Genomic DNA, 19,137 nt, shown 5'->3' on the forward strand with positions numbered 1-19,137 from the left:
TAGGTATATTTATTTCTTTATTGCTGTTCAATTGCTATTAAAATCCTGACCATTAAATCTGATCCTTGATCCTATTTCCAGCAAATATTGTCAGACTACTGATATTTTCACGTCTGAGTTTAACAGAAGGAAGCAGTGTCAACTGTGTCTTTAGGGACATACAGACCAGAAATGCAGCTCACATGTAAGGCATATGTAGAAAATACAAAAAAAATTATATCTAAAATCCTTACAAATATAATTTTCTTTCAAAAAAAATCACTTTTAAAAAGTCTACATTTCCTTTGGTTTACAGCCTATTATATATTTGGATGATCTAAATGAGTTACCAGCCCTTTGGTGAAAAAGAATGGGCAGAGGAACTTGGTTGGCAACTGTGCCATGTCTAGTCTGGGATTTCAACTGCAGTTGAAATGATGAGCATCTTAGATCTTACATGTTAAAAAAAATTATAAACATATTTCCATGTAAAAATCTCCAATACCTTGTCCCTTAAATTCCTTAAATAGGAATATGTGAGGCACATTCTATAAAGGCAGGGTTAATTCAATTCCACAAGTTTAGAGGAATAACTCAAGTGCAAACTATCTTCCTTCCTGTCGGGGAGTCCTTCCAATACTGGTCATGTACAGCTACTATCTGCAGAGGCCACCATTGTATTGAGAACACAAGCAATACCGTGGCTCCCACCTGCAGGGGAAATAGCACTCCCACCCAAGCGAGATCCACCTCATCCTGTTTGCAGCAGCTCCAAGTTCTCACTTTCTTCAGCAGATTTCAATTTGCAATTTTTAAGAGAATGGGTTGCCTATCGCTTAACACTGTCACTGGGAGATAATATTTCAGTAATTACTCAGTGCTGACATTTTATTATTTAATCTTAAAATCCCATCAGAAATCCCTAGCCTGATAAGCTACAAACGAAGTTTGAGAATAAAGCACCCAGCAAATCTGATTTGCAGTAATCAGAATGGCATTTTGTCAGATGGGAATTAATTATCAACCTGACATGATTTCAGTCTGCTGCCATTCTACGAAATGAGACCCGTTTGCTCTCTGTAAAGATGATCAGCCTTGCTGCTCCAGAGCTGGATGTCCAGTTTCACCTACTCTCACGAGATTCTTCCATTATGCAAACTGGTGATGAAGCCATTACATGCTCCAAAAGATGAAGACGAGAAATTTCACATTCACAGACTTGTCACGTTCACCTCTTAAAATGTAAGTTCTTGCCAGGTGTTAAGAAGCCTTTTTTATTTTACACAGTCACCTAACAATCTGAAGAAACATCCCCCCTGAAGGCAGTTACAGCCCCCAGGTTCAATGAGAGGGCCCTGGCAGGACTCCGAGGCTCCACCTTGAGACTGCTGAACAAATGAAGGGATCATGTTCATTCCACGAACAGAATGCACACGTCTTCAGGCTTTTCAAGGTTATTCAGGGGCTACTGCTGGACCACAGGCAATTACCAAGTCAAACGCTCCAAGTGGGCATGAATGTTTTAGCAGAGAACAGACGGAAGGAAAGTGGAACTTAAACAGGAGCGATTTCACCCCGCATAGCTCGAGAATGCTGCTGGAATCTCCATGCAGGGAAAGAAAGAAGAGCTTTCACCACGCCATGCCAGGAAATGGGCTGCCTGCCTCTCATTTCATACTCTTACATGTAACTTTCCTCTCTTTTCTAATAGAGAGGAAAACTGAGTCCCAGAGATGCCTGTAAATCTCCTGTGGTTTTGGTCAGTAAGCGAGGATGTTAGAGAGGTTCTTTCTACCACTCTTGGCCACCTGCCCCAGTGTGGAAAGAGAAACACCAGGCAGAATATTTTCTATTTGGTTGCCTCACTCATGTTGAAAAACTCTAGTTGGTATTATTGAAAAACACTATGTATCTCTAACTCCCTTCAATTTTAAGTTTTAGAAATCAACTAACTATAAGAAAAAGTTTGGACCAGGCACAGTGACTCAGGCCTGTAATCCCAGCACTTTGGGAGGCCGAGGCAGGCAGATCACCTGAGGTCAGGAGTTCAAGACCAGCCTGGACAACATGGTGAAAACATACAAAAATTAGCAGGGTGTGGTGGTGGGAGCCTGTAATCTCAGCTACTTGGGAGGTTAAGGCAGGAGAATCGCTCGAACCCGGGAGGCGGAAGTTGAAGCCTGGGCAACAAGAGCGAAACTCCATCTCAAAAACAATTTTTAAAAAGAAAAAGTTTGATACAATTAAGAAGAGATGTCAGAGGAGAAAGGGAGGAGAATATAAAGTTGTTTTCTGGTCTTACAATATTTGATTCTTCTTTGTGGGGCTCCACGGAGAGAACGGAACTCTCAGGAGACAGGTAATAAAGTATTAAGGAAGTTTTTGTTCAGAATGCTGCTGAGGGGAATTTTCACATGTGTTACGACATCCAAAGCAGAGTTGGGAATAGCGTGTTTGTGAGTCAGTGCGTGAGTAAGCCTCTGTTCTTCCAGCACAATTGCAGCTTGTTTAGTTTGCAAACACAAGTTGTCTCAGTGATCCACATTCCCAATAGGTAAGGGCCAGCAGCGCCACACTGCCTCCTCTCACAGCATGCCCAGCTCACAGCACAGGAGCCCGAATCCACATGGAAGAAAACTGGACCCTCCGAGGGGCAGCTCTTCCTGTCTCCACCCTTGCTCTGAAGGACAGCATGGGGGTCAACCAAGAAAAATATCCTCATGTCAAATGTAGAGGAGAAACTGCTTCATTTCAAAGTTTATGAGATCCAAAAATGTTACTGTGATAGTTCATTCCGGGTGTCAACTTGGCTAGGCCACGGTTCTTAGATACTTGCTCAAACACTAATCTAAATGATGCTGTGAAGGTATGTTTTAGATGAGATTAACGTTTAACTCAGCAGACTTTGAATGAAGCAATGACTCTCCAGAATGTGGGTGGGTTGCATCCCATCAGTTGAGGGCCTTAAGGACAAAGACTGAGGTTTCCCGAAGAAGAAATAATTCAGCTCAAAACACAACACAGAAACCTCGCCTGAGTTTCCAGCCTGCCAGCTTCCCTACAGATTTTGGACTTGCGAGTCCACACAATTGCATGAGCCAGTTACTTAAAATAAATCTCTCTCTCTTCTCTCTCTCTGTCTCCTGTTTCTCAGGAGAATCCTAACTACTAACACTGTTACAAAGCAGATTAAGCAGCCCTATTCCCTCTGAATTTCAGAGCAGACAGGAAAGAGGCACTTGGCAAAATATCAATTGCTTAGAAAATCGGGGAATTAAGAGTCTATGTGAAAAAAGGCTTTTCAACACCATTCAAGTGCCAAGTTGCATTTCTCAGTAGTAACTTTTTAAGTTATTCGTGAGTATGAGACGTGCCCTTTGGAAGTTCTGGGCCAGGCACTGGAGCAGCGAAACCAGGGACACCTGCATTGGAATCTGGGCTCAGCCCCCGTTCTGGGTGTGTGGCCGCAGGCATGTGACTGAACCTCTAGAGGCCTTTCAAACCTTGGTGTAAATGTGACACTAAAAAGACCAGAGATGTGAAGCACCCTGCTCAGAATCTAGAAAGATCAGTGCTCACTAAATAGTGGCTTAGTGTGATTGCTGCTGATATAAAAGCTATTAATAAAACATACTTCCTCCCAGCCCTAAGGAGGAGAGAGACACATACAAGTATAATTAATGTCCTGTTTCCAGGACCACAAAGGTGATATTGTAGGTGACTGTCGGATCTCAGAGGAAGGGAAACTGAGTCAGTGCCAGACGTAGAAGTTTGTACAGCGAGGTGGGGTAATGGGGAGCAGGCATTCCAGTCAGAGGCCGTTGCACCAGCAAAGCCAGGGTCAAGCAAAACAGATACTGGCCAGCCATACTGACTGGCCAGGGAGCTATGTGGGGACTCATTGTGCTGGGAAGCTTTCTAAAGAGCCAGCTCGTGTAAGGATGGAGACATGCACAGAATAGAAACAAGAGGAAAGGGCTGCCCCGTGCATTCCTTTCTGACTACACTAGTGGGTTGTGCACACACAAATTTTTGACTAGAAATCACTCACTTCTAGGTATCAAAACCTCCATAATTAAAAATCTGTAATGCAAATGCAGAAGGCATTTGGAAATTAAATGGTGAAGTTTTTAAATTCTTACACAGGGAGCCAGTGGTGTAACATAATGTGCATCGAGTAACAATTTTAATAGATGACACAATTCTGAATGTATTGCACTGTGCTTTTCATGCCCATTAAAATGAAAGAACATATTCTGTTAAGCACACAATAGTACAAGATACACAATACAGTAAAAGCTCTGCAATGACTTACGGTAAATTGTTAAAAATGCTTAGCCTGTGATGAAATTAAGCCTGTTTTCAATCTTCTTTATTTTACTTGTTTTTTCCTCAATGAATGTGAGCTGATTATGAAAAGAGGAAAGGGTATTTTTTTTAACCTTGCCAAGAGTAAATCTAAAAAAGACAGTGTGTCATAAATGAGTGGAATTCACTTTTATTTACAAGTATACCATTAAGTATACTTTTTTTATTTACAAGTATACCAGTAAGTATACCACTTTTATTTACAAGTATACCAGTAAGTATACCACTTTTATTTACAAGTATACCAAGATGCAAAAGAAAAAGTAATGGTCTTTTGAGATTGAGAAAAGGAAGATTTGCTGTCTAGGGGCAGTACCCACCTGGATCACAGAGGCATTTGTAGCTGGTGCCCACGCTGCGGCACGTGCCATGAGCGCAGGGGCTGAGGGCACAGAAGTCAATAAGCTGGGCACAGGTCGGCCCTGTGAAGCCTGAGCTGCAGCTGCAGGTAAAGTGTACCCCGTCCACATAGCAGGTACCATTGTTCTGGCACGGAGACGAGGCGCACGGGTCCACCTTCTCTTCACAAGCAGATCCAAAGTATCCTGTTAGAAAACACACGGGAGCTTAAAACAATTAAAACACTTTTGCACATAATAACTAATCAACTGAGTCTGCTCTACTGTATATTCATAACCAATTCATTCATTCACAGCTCCCAGATATGTCACAACCCAACAAGATAGATAGGTTGTTTTTCTCACCTTTAGTAATGTAGGCTTAAAAATATTAAGCACCACAATTCCATATTTATTGAAATATAAAGTAAATGACTGTTTAGGAGTACATACATATGTGTACATGAATATATTTATGTGCACACATGTGTATATGTACATGTGTGTATACTCTAGAACAATACCAAAAATCAATTAATGATAATTTCCTAAAGGAATATGGGATTTGGATCAGCAGAGGGCTCTCCCCTCTTATTTTGTATACATTAACAGGGAACACATTTCTTATTTTACTTTAATAGATACGACATAATCCTGAATTTTAAAAAGTAAAACCATATAAACTAGTAAACAATGAAAAAGTCTCGTTTTCATCCCTGTCCTTTCGTCTCGCGTTCCCTTCTCTACAAGCAGCCACTGTTAACAGTTTCTTGAATATACGCTTTTTTAAAAGTTGATTGTTGTAACAGAGAAACAGAAGTGATCTACCCATACAATGAAATACCACTCAGCAATTTTAAAAAAAACTGATTGTATGGTACATTTTTAGTAGGATTTCTAAGATTTGAAAGCTACCAGGAATTTTATAAAATGCTGAATAGCACTGGATTTTTTCAGAAGATAATTTTATGTTTTATATTTTATATTTCTATACTGCATAGAGAAATACCAAGTTGATTATGCCAATTTATGTGTAGTGCTTCACATAATTAAATCCGGGAGTACTGACACATGGTATGACATTAATGAACGTCAAAAGCATTATGCTAAGTAAAAGAAGCTAGGCATGAAATACTACATATTATATAATTCCATTTGTAAGAAATGTGCAGGAAAAGCAAATCTGTAGATATAGAAAGTAGATAAATGGTTGCCTATGGCTAGGCCAGAAAGAGGGGTTCACTGCAAATGGGCATGAGGAGTCCACTGCGGCAGATGGAAACATTTTAAACTTGGATTATGGTGATGGCTGCACAATTCTGTAAATGTACTAATATGCTTTCAACTGTACATTTCAAATGAATGAATTTTACAATGTATAAATTGTACACTTAAATAAAATTTTATGTCATATGAAATTATGTAAGGCTGTTAACTCTTTCTTTTAAATATGGTTACTGTGTAGGTGATTTTTATCTTGTTTCCTGTGTATATGATTCAGTATTTCTTGTTAAAAAATTATGCATGTGGATATGTGTTGGTCTCTACATCTGTGCATACATGTAGGTATATATATTTAACAATGCTTTGCATAAAAACTATACTTCTTTCAATACTTTAAGAGCAGTTTGGAAATTAAAGATTTTTCAAATTTTAGAAATAAAAGTTAGATAATTTTACTCACATATAGTTTGTATTCTAACAGTCTATTACACTTCTCTTGTTTACATTGAGGTTTATATTTACTCATCTTCTTATAGAACTCCTAGCAATACTGACGATTTTTGTTGTTGTTAAGGACACATTTAACATGTAAACAAACCAAAATAACTCCCAGATTTAATTATGTGAAGCACTACTCATAAATTGGCATAATCAACTTGGCATTTCTCTGTACAGTATAGAAATATAAAATATAAAATTATCTTCTGAAAAAATCCAGTGCTATTCAGCATTTTATAAAATTCCTGGTAGCTTCTAAATCTTAGAAATCCTATTAAAAATGCACCATACAATCAGTGTTTTAATAACACTTGAATTCTCCAAAAAGTGTCTTGGCAGGCTCAAGTGAAATATAATTCTACCTGTCATGAGATATGTTCCGTTTACTCTGATTGAAAATAAGACACTTAACCATTTTTCAACATATGACAGTATTATATGTTACCATCACTGTTTAATATGATTTCAAAAATAGGATTTATAACTCGAATCTTTTCATTTTAGAAAATAAAATCATTTTATCTGTCTAGAAAATGCAGCATAGCTGCTTAAAATATTAAAAGGCCCATTTAATTTGCTCGAGCGTGACACTAAGTCATTCAATATTTTTTTTCTCAATATGAAGGAATAATTTTGAGAAATGAATTGACCAAGCCAATTCACAGCTTGCATTTAGTTAGATAGTGACCCAAGATTGCATCTTATGACTCGAGGAAAAAAAAAAAGTGGCGGGGGTGGGCGGTGGCCAGTGGGGAGCACTGCAGGTTCTAGGTTAACCTTCTGGATGCACTGATTTCTTTACAAGAAATTCAGGCTCATAATAAATTCCATATCCAACGCTGGGTACCAGTTTGCCAAAAACAGCAGCTCAAGGTGAATCAGAAAATTCTAAAAGTTAATGCTCAGAAATGGAAATCAATTTTTTTTATTTTTTTTATTTTTTTGAGACAGAGTCTCACTTTGTCACCCAGGCTGGAGTGCAATGGCGCAATCCCGGCTCACTGCGACCTCGCCTTCCTGGTCAAGCGATTCTCTGGCCTCAGCCTCCTGAGTAGCTGTGATTACAAGAGCGCACCACCACGCCTGGCTACTTTTTGTATTTTCAGTTGAGTTGGGGTTTTACCATGTTGGTCAGGCTGGTCTCAAACTCCTGACCTCGTGATCTGCCCGCCTCGGGCTCCCAAAGTGCTGGGATTACAGGCGTGAGCAACTGTGTCTGGCCACAGAAATCAAATTTAAAAGGACATTTTGATTATTTTTGTTCCTCCAGAGGAACTGAACTAATGACAGAAGGTGACAGTTGAGAACTGTCAACTCTGTCAACTCTTTTAGCTGAGAACACAGAGAAGAGAAATGATCATAGGAACTGTGTCCTTGAAAACCCTGTGAGATTAGATGGGTGAGAACTTGATGGAAAGAATATCTAGGGAGGGTCAAAGGTAAGAAAAATCAGGAACAAGAAGCTTATACCTAAGTTAGGAGCATAAAAATGAAAATTACTTAGAACTACTAGAACCCAGTAGAAGAGTTAATATTAAATATAGTTCTCAGTGAAGGTTGAGAATTAAGCATTGGATTATCAGTGTTATGGGTTTAACTGTGTCCCTCAAAAATCCATATTTTTTTAAATTAGCTTTCTCTGGTTGAGTAAAATTCATATTTTGAAGCCCTAACTCTCAATACCTCAGAAAGTAGCTCTTCAGAGATAGTGCCTTTGAAGAGGTGGGTCAGTTAAACTGAGGTTGTTAGGTTGGGCCCTAATGCAATCTGACTGGTGTCTTTATAAGCAGAGATCAAGACACAGAAAAAGACACCAGGAATGCCTGTACACAAAGGGAAAGACCTTGTGAGGAAGAAGCAAGAGGGTGACCCTCTGCAGGGCAAGGAGAGAGGCCTCAGAAAAAAATCAACCCTGTCAGCACCTTGATCCTGAACTTCCAGCCTCCAGAACTAGAAGTAGATGCCTCCAAAGCTAGAAAGAGATGTCTGTTGTTTAAGCCTATAGTCCTTGGTCACAGCAGCCTGAGAAGACTTATACAAACAGGGAGCATAAGGAGACAGGGAAGCGATGATTAGGATCTTGTGTGTGATTCTGTGTTCACCAGCCCAGCAATCTGAGTGGCCATGGCAAGGCCCCCTTTCTCCCATGATCCACTGCCTGTACCTGGAAAACAGGGCTGAAACTATTTTCTTCACAAAATCATTGTGGATTCTAAAAAAAATATATATCAAACTTCCTAGTACAGTTCCCAGTCGAAGGCTTGATGAATGAATGAATTAAAAATGCTAATAATAACAGCAACAGGCCAGGCACGATGGCTCATGCCTATAATCCCAGCACTTTGGGAGACTGAGGCAGGCAGATCACGAGGTCAGGAGTCCGAGAACAGCCTGGCCAACATGATGAAATCCAGTCTCTACTAAAAATACAAAAATTAGCCAGGTGTGGTGGCGCATGCCTGTAATCCTAGCTACTGGGGAGGCTGAGGCAGGAGAATTGCTTGAACCCAGGAGGCGGAGGATGCAGCGAGCCGAGATAGCGCCACTGCACGACAGGCTGGGTGACAGAACAAGATTAGTCTCAAAAAATAAAAAAAAAAACAGCAACAGCTAACAGCCACTGGAGGCTGATTTGCATGACCTGGTTCTAACCTTTTAGGTGAATTATTTCATTTAACCCTACTATTATAGTAGGATGTAAGAACTATAATAGCCCTGTCGTACAAATGAGAAAACAGTGACGTGAGAATGTGAAGTAGCCTTTCCAAGTCTAAATAGCTAGTAGACGGTAGAGCTGGGACACCAAGGCCAAGTGCTTACACGTCTCCTACACTGCACAGAAGAGAAGTGAATGACAAACCAATTAAGATGTTAAGATGCATAAGCAAAACCAGGACTTATGTTTCTATCCTGTTTGTGTCTTGGTGAAAGAATAGAAGCTTACTGATCAAGTCAAAATAAAGGAAAAAGTGAATTTTAGAAAAGCTATCACTCCAGCTTTATGTCAATATACTCAGTTATAAATAGTAATATAAGCCACACAGAATAGTCCAAGTAGAAAGAAAAATGGGTAACAAGGAGACATAAAGGGCCATGGCTTTGGAGACAGCCAATATTTCAATAAGGCCAAGAGAAGTGTGGAAAAGGAGCAATAGTGAGAGCACTGGTCAGGCCCGGTCACGACTGGTCTTACATGTTACACGTGGGAGTTTACATTTCATGCTGAGGCTACTGGATATCACCTATTTTCATTATTTATATCTCTAATTATAGGCAATGTGAGAGTGGATCAGAGGAGGTTGAGACAGGAAGCATGAAACCAGTTGTTTACTCGAATAATTGAGGTTGTGAGGGCCAATTTGTAGCAATAAAGATAAAGAATGTGAAATATATTAGAACATGATTTTATAATTTTATAAAATTGTCAATTCAGGGATCACTTGGATGGTAGAAGAATGGAAGAGAGGACAGAGCCCAGAGACACAATAATGTAACATGAGTCAAAATGCACATGCCAGCAGGAGTCAGGTGGATAATGTTGATACGGAGAGTGGATCAGGTGTAATACAATAGGGACTGGCAGGGCCTGTGGCAAACTGGAGAAAGCATTCCCCTTCCAAAAAAGATGGCCGCCATAACCTGCAGCCAGTTCGAAACATGGGGCCAGGTTCCATATCTTCTGAATGTTCAGGACAAGTCTGAAATCCAAATTCCTGTTTGAGCCTTGTTTATTTTATTATTATTTTACTTAATTATTTATTTATTTATTTATTGGAGATGGAGTCTTGCTCTGTAGCCCAGGCTGAAAGTGCAGTGGCGTGATCTCGGCCCACTGCAACCTCCACCTCCTGGGTTCAAGTCATTCTCTTGCCTCAGCCTCCCAAGTAACTGGGACTACAGGCACTTGCCACCACGGCTGGCTAATTTTTGTATTTTTAGTAGAGATGGGGTTTCACCATGTTGGCCAGGTTGGTCTTGAACTCCTGACCTCAGGTGATCCACTCGCCTGAGCCTTCCAAAGTGCTGGGATTACAGGCATGAGCCACCACACCCAGCCAAGCCTTGTCTATTTTAAAGTATTGATAAATCATTTCTCCAGCAAATAAAACATATGTATGGACCCTGTACATATGGCTTCTCTGTGTGAGTTAATGTTAAAGAGCTTTGAACCAAGGGGAATTGGATTTAACACCATCTCAGCCCACTAAACTGTGGGATTCTGGGCTAGTACTTAATCACCCTGACTTTCTGCTTTTGTATCCGTGAAAGAAAGATACTAATGCCTACAATTTTCATTTCCTATGAAGCTTAACTGCAAAAATCTATGCAAAGCACTTGGCACAGTGACTCTTCAGTTGTAAGTGTTAATAAGAAGCAGCAATAATTATAATGTAATTTCCAGGTTTTCAGATTGGGGGACAATGTGGATAGTGTTGTCATCAAATGCAGTGGAAAATATACAGGAGGAGGCTTCTAGGGGAGGGTTATGAGTTCAGCTTTGTGCAAAGTGATTTGAAATGCTTTTGCAGTTGTTCCATAGTCATTAAATATACAGAACTTGTGTTCAGGAGAGAGGTAGGAACTAGAATGTGGACTGAGAGCCATATGCACATGGGTGGGAACTGGATTCATAGGTATACACGACACCACTTGGGGCAAATGAACAGAGAGAGAAGAAAGTTCAAGGCTGGAACTCTGAACAACCGTAACACTTAGGAGCACAAGAAAGAAGAGGAAACCAAAAGCATGTCTCATTGAGAGACCTCTCCTCTTGTTCTGCAGCTCTCTGTGGATTTCCCTCTCTCCTAGCACCTACCACACCCTGTCTGCCTCCTCCATAACTGGTCTCTGATTTCCTCAAGATCAGGGAACATAACTTATGTGTGTTTTTATTCCTGTTGCTCAGCATGAAGTTTGGAAAATGGTAGGCATTTGACCAGGGACAGATAAATGGACACACAGGCAGACAGATGGATGGATGAACAGATAACTAGCTAAGTTTCAAGAAAGAAAGAAGGTGCAGGTTCTGGTCAGGAATTTTATATATATATATATACACACATACATACATACATATATATATTTTTAAGAACAGAAACCAGGAGAGAAAGGTGTCACTGAAAACAATGGAAGAGAGAATGTGAAAAAATGGCACTGACCCTTGCCGAACAAGCCCGCGCCAGCCTCCTGCAAGATGAGAGATGGCACGGAGCAAAGGAAGCTAGCACAGCCAAGACCATTCTAGACCACTTGACCTCCATCAGTGTGGCCAGTGACCAGCTGAGCTTGCCCAAATTGCAAATGCAATGTACAAGGATGATGAGCGAAATGAGCAGCTGCCATTTTAACCACTAACTTTGGGGGGTGGTTTGTTATGCAGCAAAAGTTAACTGATAAAATTAATGGGAGCTACAGGATTGTATCTATGTGGGAATGTAGGCCAGAGGGAGCTTTTTGTTTTGCTTTCTTTACAGAACAGACTTGAAAGAGTAATTGATCATACACTACAGGAAAATTTCACTGAAGAGATGATCAATAAATGTTTGTTGAATTTAACATCAAAAAGTTCCACTGCTGTTGAATCAAGGATCCTATGTTTTATTATTATTAATACAATTTTGCTTTTTCTTATCAATTCAAGAAAATATAATGCAGGATGTGAATGGAATTAATGCTTAATATTTTCAGAGTCTGCCAGCATGCCTTAGTATAAATATTGAGGAGAGAATACACTTTTGGCATATTATCCAGTCTAAAAAAAGAAAGTGGAAAATTTCACTAAAGAGATGATCAATAAATGTTTGTTGAATTGAATATCAAAAAGGCCCACTGCTATTGAATCCAGAATCCTGTGTTTTCTTATTATTACAATTTTGCTTTTTCTTACCAATTCAGGAAAATATAATGCAGGATGAGAATGGAACTAATACTTTATATTTTCAGAGTCTGCTAGCATACCTCAGTATATACTGAAGACAGAATACACTTTTGGCATATTATCCAGTCTAAAAAAAAGAAAGTGGGATATAAAATGCCATTCTGTTACAAAGAATGACAAAGCAAAAAAAATGAATGCAAGGTATATCTGAATACACTTTGTAGAGATGAATGTGAGGTAGAGCAATTAGGAGATAATTTTCCTGGCTCACATGATTATTAATGACCACTAGAAAAGGAATTCCAGACTTAAATGCTGAGTCAATTTTGAGATGCTATTGCTTTAACTAGTAAATTCTCCATTTCCTTCTATCACCTAAGCTATAGTTATCTTCGTGTTCATATGACATCCTTTTGCAAATGACTCATATCCCCTTCAGCCACCCTCTAAGTGACTTTCCTAAAAGAAGCAAGAACAGGTTTTATAATTCAAAGAATGCCGAGCCAGAAAACCAAAGTTTGAATCTTCTTACTACCGTGTGACCCGTGTGACCTCAGGCTTAATCATTTTTTCTCTAACTTTCTTACCTACAAAATGGCGTTGGCGCCTACTATGAAGTCAAGTAAGATGACACATGTGCTCAATAAATATTGGATTTTTTTTCCTTTAAACGGTGGTTCTGGGGTAATCTCAAGTTGCCTGTAAACTCAGAGTTTGTGTCTAGAGAAAGGAAGCTGGCCTGTCAGTCAATCTTGGAACATAATCCATTTTCACATTTGTATGAATCCCTCAGGGTCGTGACCCTGGATGTCTATAAAGGGCGATTTCTGGAATTGGGAGGTGCTCACACACTGCTCTCTAAACACACAAACAGTTACTGGGCCATGCAGTGATGCTGGTGAACAGAGGTGGAGTCCTGGGGCAGACAGTCGTGGGAAGAGGTAGGGGGCAGGAGTGTCCCTGAGAACATCTCTGTACAGGCTCAAAAGGACTATCTGCTGAAGTTGTGTTTGTTAATGGCAAACACTTGTATGTACCAGGCACTGTTTCAAGGGTTTTAAATACACTAAGTCCTTTAACTCTTACACCAATCCTATGAGATAAGAACTATCATTTCCCCATTTTCAGATGAGAAAATAGGCACAGAAAGATCAAGTAACTTGCCCAAAGTTACACAGCTAGTGAACGGCAGGTTTGAGATTTGAACCCAGGCAGTCAGACTCAGGTCCAAGTTCCTAACCAGTACTCTGTGCTATGGCACCCAACACCTGGGGTATAGCAGTATAGTAGCCCATTTTTGCATTACTACAGAGGAATACCTGAGACTGGGTAATTTATAAAGAAAAGAGGTTTAATTGGCTGACAGTTCTGCAGGCTGTACAGGAAGCTTGGTGCCAGAATCTACTCCTAGTGAGGGCCTCAAGGAGTTTACGATCGTGGCAGAAGGCAAAATGGAAAGCTGATGTATCACATGGTGAGAGCAAGAGCTAGAGAGAGAAGCAAGAGGTGCCACAAACTTGTAAACAACCAGCTCTCACCTGAACTCAGAGTGAGAACCAAGGGGATGGCACTGAGCCACTCATGATGGACCCCTGTGATCCAAACACCTCCCACCAGGCCCCACCTCCAACACTGGGAATTATGTTTTCACAAGAGATTTGAGGGAGACAAACATCTAATCCACATCAAGCAGAAAGGCCAAGAATGAGAGGGCAGGTGCTCCAGGGTCTGTCAGGCCTCTACCCCTTCCTGGCCATGTGTAGCAGAAACTATTTTTTGTCCTAATATCCATCTTTCCCCTTCCCACAGTCATAGGCTTCTGGTCACATGGCAACACAGAATAATGTCTACAGGGACCAGCCTCTTATGCAACTAGATGTACATCTGTGATGACCTTCTGAATAACACACACAAGTGGAAATGTCCTGAAGTCGCTTCTATAGAAAATTCCTTGAAAGAAGTTGGCAAGCACCCTTTACTCTTTCACTACTTTCCCCCTTCATCTATCCTGCTATCTAGACCACACAGACGACGACCGAGTTTTTTCTAAGTTTGGTGAAAAACATCTACCCATACACAATATACTCACTGAACCCCAGGGAGAATAAATCAAATATACAGGAAAGTCACAGACAAGCTGCTGAAAACCAAAAATTAAGAGAAAACATTAAAAGAAGCCAAAAAAAAAACCACACACACACACACAACGAGCAATAGTAAGATTGACAGATGACTTGTCACCAAGATCTACGGAAGCATGAGATAACAAAATGACATCTTTAAGGCACTGGAAAAATAAACTTGCCAAACAGAATTCTATTTTCAGGGAAAATAACTTCTAATAATCAAGGTTAATTAAGATATTTTCTGATAAAGAACAGCTGAGAAAATTTGTTGCCAGCAAATCTAGCCAGACTACAAAAATACTAAAGAAAGTTATTTAAGCTGAATAGAAATAATAATAGGTGGAAATTCAAGTCTACGGGAAGAAATTAAGAGCCCTAGAAATGGCACTCTGGGGGAGTCAGTAATTCATTTTTTCTTAATTTCTTTTAAAACTGGTTAAAAGCAATAAGAACATTGAATTATGATGTTGTAACATACATAGAAGGAATATACATAACAAGAGAACAAATAATAAGAGAAGTTAGTATAATTTTACTACCATTAGATTCTTACATTTTGCATGAAGTGATTAATTATAGATTCTAAGACTCTCATAAATTAAGGGTATATACTGTAATTCCCAGAGCAGCCACTAAAACTAAAACAGACACAACAAAAACCTCAAACCAAAAAACCCAGCAGTATAGCTAAAAAGCCAGTTAAGAAAATAATACCTTTTTAAATATTCTATTTACCCACCCCCCCCCACCACCACCAAAAAGGGCAGGAATAGAATAAAACAAAGAACATATGAGAAAAATAGAAAATAAATAGCAATGAGGTAGACTTACACCCAATTATATCAACGTTATATTGAATATAAGTAGACTAACACTCCAATTAAAAGGCATAGATTGTCAAACTTTATTTTTTTTTAAAAAAAGACCTAACTATGTGCTCTCTAAAGGAAACCCACTCCAGCATAAAGACACATAAAAATAGAAAGTAAGGCCAGGCACGGTGGCTCACACCTGTAATCCCAGTACTTCAGGACGCCAAGGCGGGCGGATCACGAGCTGAAGAGTTCGAGACCAGCCTGGCCAATATGATGAAACCCTGTCTCTACTAAAGCTACAAAAATCAGCCAGGTGTGGTGGCGTGCACCTGTAATCCCAGCTACTGGGGTGGCTGAGGCAGGAGAATCGCTTGAACCCAGGAGGCAGAGGTTGCAGTGAGCCGAGATCATACCACTGCACTCCAGCCTAGGTGACAGAGCAAGACTATCTCAAAAAAAAAAAAAAAAAAAAGGGAAAGTAAAAGAATAGGGAAAGATACACTGTGAAAAAGAAAGAATAAGAAAACTAGTATTCTCTGTTAAAATCAGAAAAGGCAAGACTGAGAACATTATCTGACATAAAAAAGGGACACTTAACATGAAAAAGTGAGTAATCCAACAGGAAGCTTTCACAATCCCAAATATGTAGGCGCCTAATAAGAGAGCTTCAAAACACATGAAAGAAAAACTGCCAGCAAGAGAAACAGAAACCATCAGAGAAGAAGCCCTTTCTTAGTAACTGACGGAATAAATTGACAAAATGAGCTGGTTTATACAATATTTAAATAATGTATTCTTTTCATGTGCACATGAAATGAGTCAATCATTTTAATAGATACAGAAAAATTATTTGGCAAAATTCAATTATTTTTAAGAAGAAAGAAAAACTCTCAGCAAACTAAAATAGAAGGTAACACTTACTGCATCTTTTAGGGTATATACAAAAAAAAGAACTATGGCTAATATCACACTTAGTGATGAAATAATAAATATTTTCTCCCTAGGAGAACAAAGCAAGGATTTCTACCCGCAGCACTTACAATCAATATTTTACTGAAGGTTCTATATATGCAAAAAGAAAAGTAAAAGAAATAAAAAACATAAAGTGTAGAAAGGAAAGTAAAATTTATTATTCATCAATCTACAATTTTATACAAAGAAAATCCAAAGAAACCGAAAATAAAAATTTTGGGAATAGGTAAATTGAGCAAATTATCAGCATACGAAGTCAGTATACAAAAATCAATAGTGTTTCTATACACTAGTAATAAGCAACTGGAAATTTAAAAATGTTTTACTGGCATTTATAATATTATCAAAAAACATAAAATAGGATTAAATTTAACAAAAGATATGCAAGATGTCTACACTGAAAACTATAAAACATTACTTGAAGAAATTAAAAACACCCAAATAAATGAAGACATATACCACATTGATGGATTGGACTCTCACTATTGTTAATATTTAAGTTCTATTCAAACTGATTTACTGCAGTACTAATAATTTGGGGATGTCTATTGTTTGTAACTAAATCAAATTCTAATTGATAAATTATGTCAGCACAATCAAGTAAGTAGCTCTTATATGTCCTATACATCTCTTATATGTCTGTTATCTTATTTGTTAAAAATGGAAATAATAGAATAGCTGTATGCGTCCAGTAGTTTTAGTTGTACTAGTAGAAACAGAAGAAGAAAGAAGAGAAATTGTTGTGTTAAAAGTAATAGCAAATTTTTATTGAGTTCTTGTCATATACGGGACATTATGCTGAGCAATTGGTATCTATCATTTCTTACTCATCACAACCACTGGCTCAAGTAGGGTCTACCACCACCTACTTTTTACAGAAGAAGGGTTAGAGGCTTCACTTTAGGGAACTAACCTAGGAACACTCATCTAGTAACTGGGAAAAATAAGATTCAATCAGGTTTGTCTGACTCCAAATCTGTGCTCTTAAGCCCCAATCTATTTGCTGCTTCTCACAAGAGAGTTTGCATAAAAGCATTTGACAAGTCGAAAATGCCATGCTAGCATACAAAATTATGGTCAGATCAGCTGGACATGGTGGTGTGTGCCTGTAATCCCAGCTACTCAGGAGGCTGAGGCAGGAGTTCGAGACTAGCCTAGGCAACATAGTAAATCCCATCTCAAAAGAAAAAAAAGAAAGAAAGAAATTATGTAATTGTTAAACCCATAACTATTATAAATTCTGTAATTTGACAACTTTGAAAACCAGAAATAACTTAGTAATTACAAATTTTGAACTCTGTGTATTTGCATAAATGTCCTGAGCCGGATTTGCCTATTGGCTCTCTGTATTTCGAATATCGCATGGAGGATATTTTAAAAAACAATTATAGGCCGGGTGCAGTGGCTCATGCCTGTAATCCCAGCACTTTGGGAGGCCGAGGCAAGTGGATCACCAGGTCAGGAGATCAAGACGATCCTGGCTAACACGGTGAAACCCCGTCTCTACTAAAAATACAAAAAATTAGCCCAGTGTGGTGGCAGGCCCCTGTGGTCCCAGCTACTCGGGAGGCTGAGGCAGGAGAATGGCGTGAACCTGGGATGCGGAACTTGCAGTGAGCAGAGATCGCACCACTGCACTCTAGCCTGGGTGACAGAGCGAGACTCCATTTCAAAAAAAAAAAAATTATGAAATTTAAGGCCTAAGGAATACAGATGTGCCACAAACTCCTTATAAAATCAGAATTCTTAAAATAATTCAGATATCAAATTAAGAGCCAAGATGTTTATGTAAGAAACTTTAAGAGAAAATCATAAATGTTTTGGTGTTACAAGCCAATGTGTAATGTTGAGATCTTTTTAAAACCTATCAGCATACAAAGCCTATATACAAAAATTAAATATAAAATATACAATTTTTTATTTTTTTTAGAGCTGATTGGTTTTAAATACAACCCTAAAGCCATATTTTTAGGAGAACTTTTTTTCATAAGGATGCACAAGGCAACCAGTTCTTACACTGGTAATTTATAAAATCTAACACAATCAGAAACATCTGATGACATTAGAAATTTTCAGAACAAAAATTATAGCCATCAAATTTGAATATTAGTTTTTAATATTCAAGATGCAGGCAAAGCCTACTCATCGGCTGATGGAGACCAGATGTTGGTTGATTGGTGGCTCTTAGCTAAAATGCATGTTACAGGTTTGTTGATGCATATATTTTGAAATTTTGAGTCAAAACTCACTTGTAAACATGATAGTGATCACAGAAAGGTTAAATGTTACAAACCTAGTTACAAAAATTAGAGGTAGACCACATGTGAAACAATGTATATTCAGAAGAAGCACCTGTGTAAGTGATCCCAAACTCAGATACAGTACTATGTGAGCCTGATTCCCCCTTGTAGAAATATAGAAGTCTGAGAGCCAAAGCTAACGCAAAGATGAATAAACACAACCCTGTATTGGAGTTACAGAGTGTAGGGCAGTAGGATGAGTGCTAGTAAAAAGACATTTTACAACACGAGATGGAAAAGGCCTTGGGTCATCTGTGGCTGAGATGGCCAGACCAGATTTCATCTTCCCAAAAAAATTCTAAAAATAAACCAAGATTCTCATTCACTCTATTTTCTCCTTTCCCTCCTTCTCTCTCAACATAAATACACGGACAAACATTATATATAAAGAGTTCTCAATTCAGTCTCCAGACCTAGGAACCTCTCTGCTTTGTCCTGTTCCTACATAATGTTATAACTCTAAAAGAAATTATTTGAGCTAGCCTTTGGTAAAGTTGCTCTTTTTATTAGCATGGCTCTTTAAGAGCTTTGACTGGTCAATCTAGTAATAATGATCTCTCAAGGTAAGTGTTTTTAAAAATTCCCCTTATAGAATATGCAAATTAAATTAGTTATGGTGGCAAAGGGTAGAGAATTGGA

General features: G+C 38.8%; 1 protein-coding gene across 1 annotated transcript in view; it reads right to left on the bottom strand.

Moving 5' to 3' along the window:
* Nucleotides 1-19,137, bottom strand: part of DNER (delta/notch like EGF repeat containing) — a 355,480-nt gene that overhangs the window by 85,383 nt on the left and 250,960 nt on the right. Inside the window, exon 8 of the mRNA XM_007966532.3 lies at nt 4,668-4,892. Coding sequence (XP_007964723.3) covers nt 4,668-4,892 — 225 coding nt within the window. The remainder of the gene's footprint in view (nt 1-4,667; nt 4,893-19,137) is intronic.

The sequence above is a fragment of the Chlorocebus sabaeus genome, chromosome 10 (genome assembly GCF_047675955.1).
Source record: "Chlorocebus sabaeus isolate Y175 chromosome 10, mChlSab1.0.hap1, whole genome shotgun sequence".
In the NCBI taxonomy this organism is placed as follows: domain Eukaryota; kingdom Metazoa; phylum Chordata; class Mammalia; order Primates; family Cercopithecidae; genus Chlorocebus; species Chlorocebus sabaeus.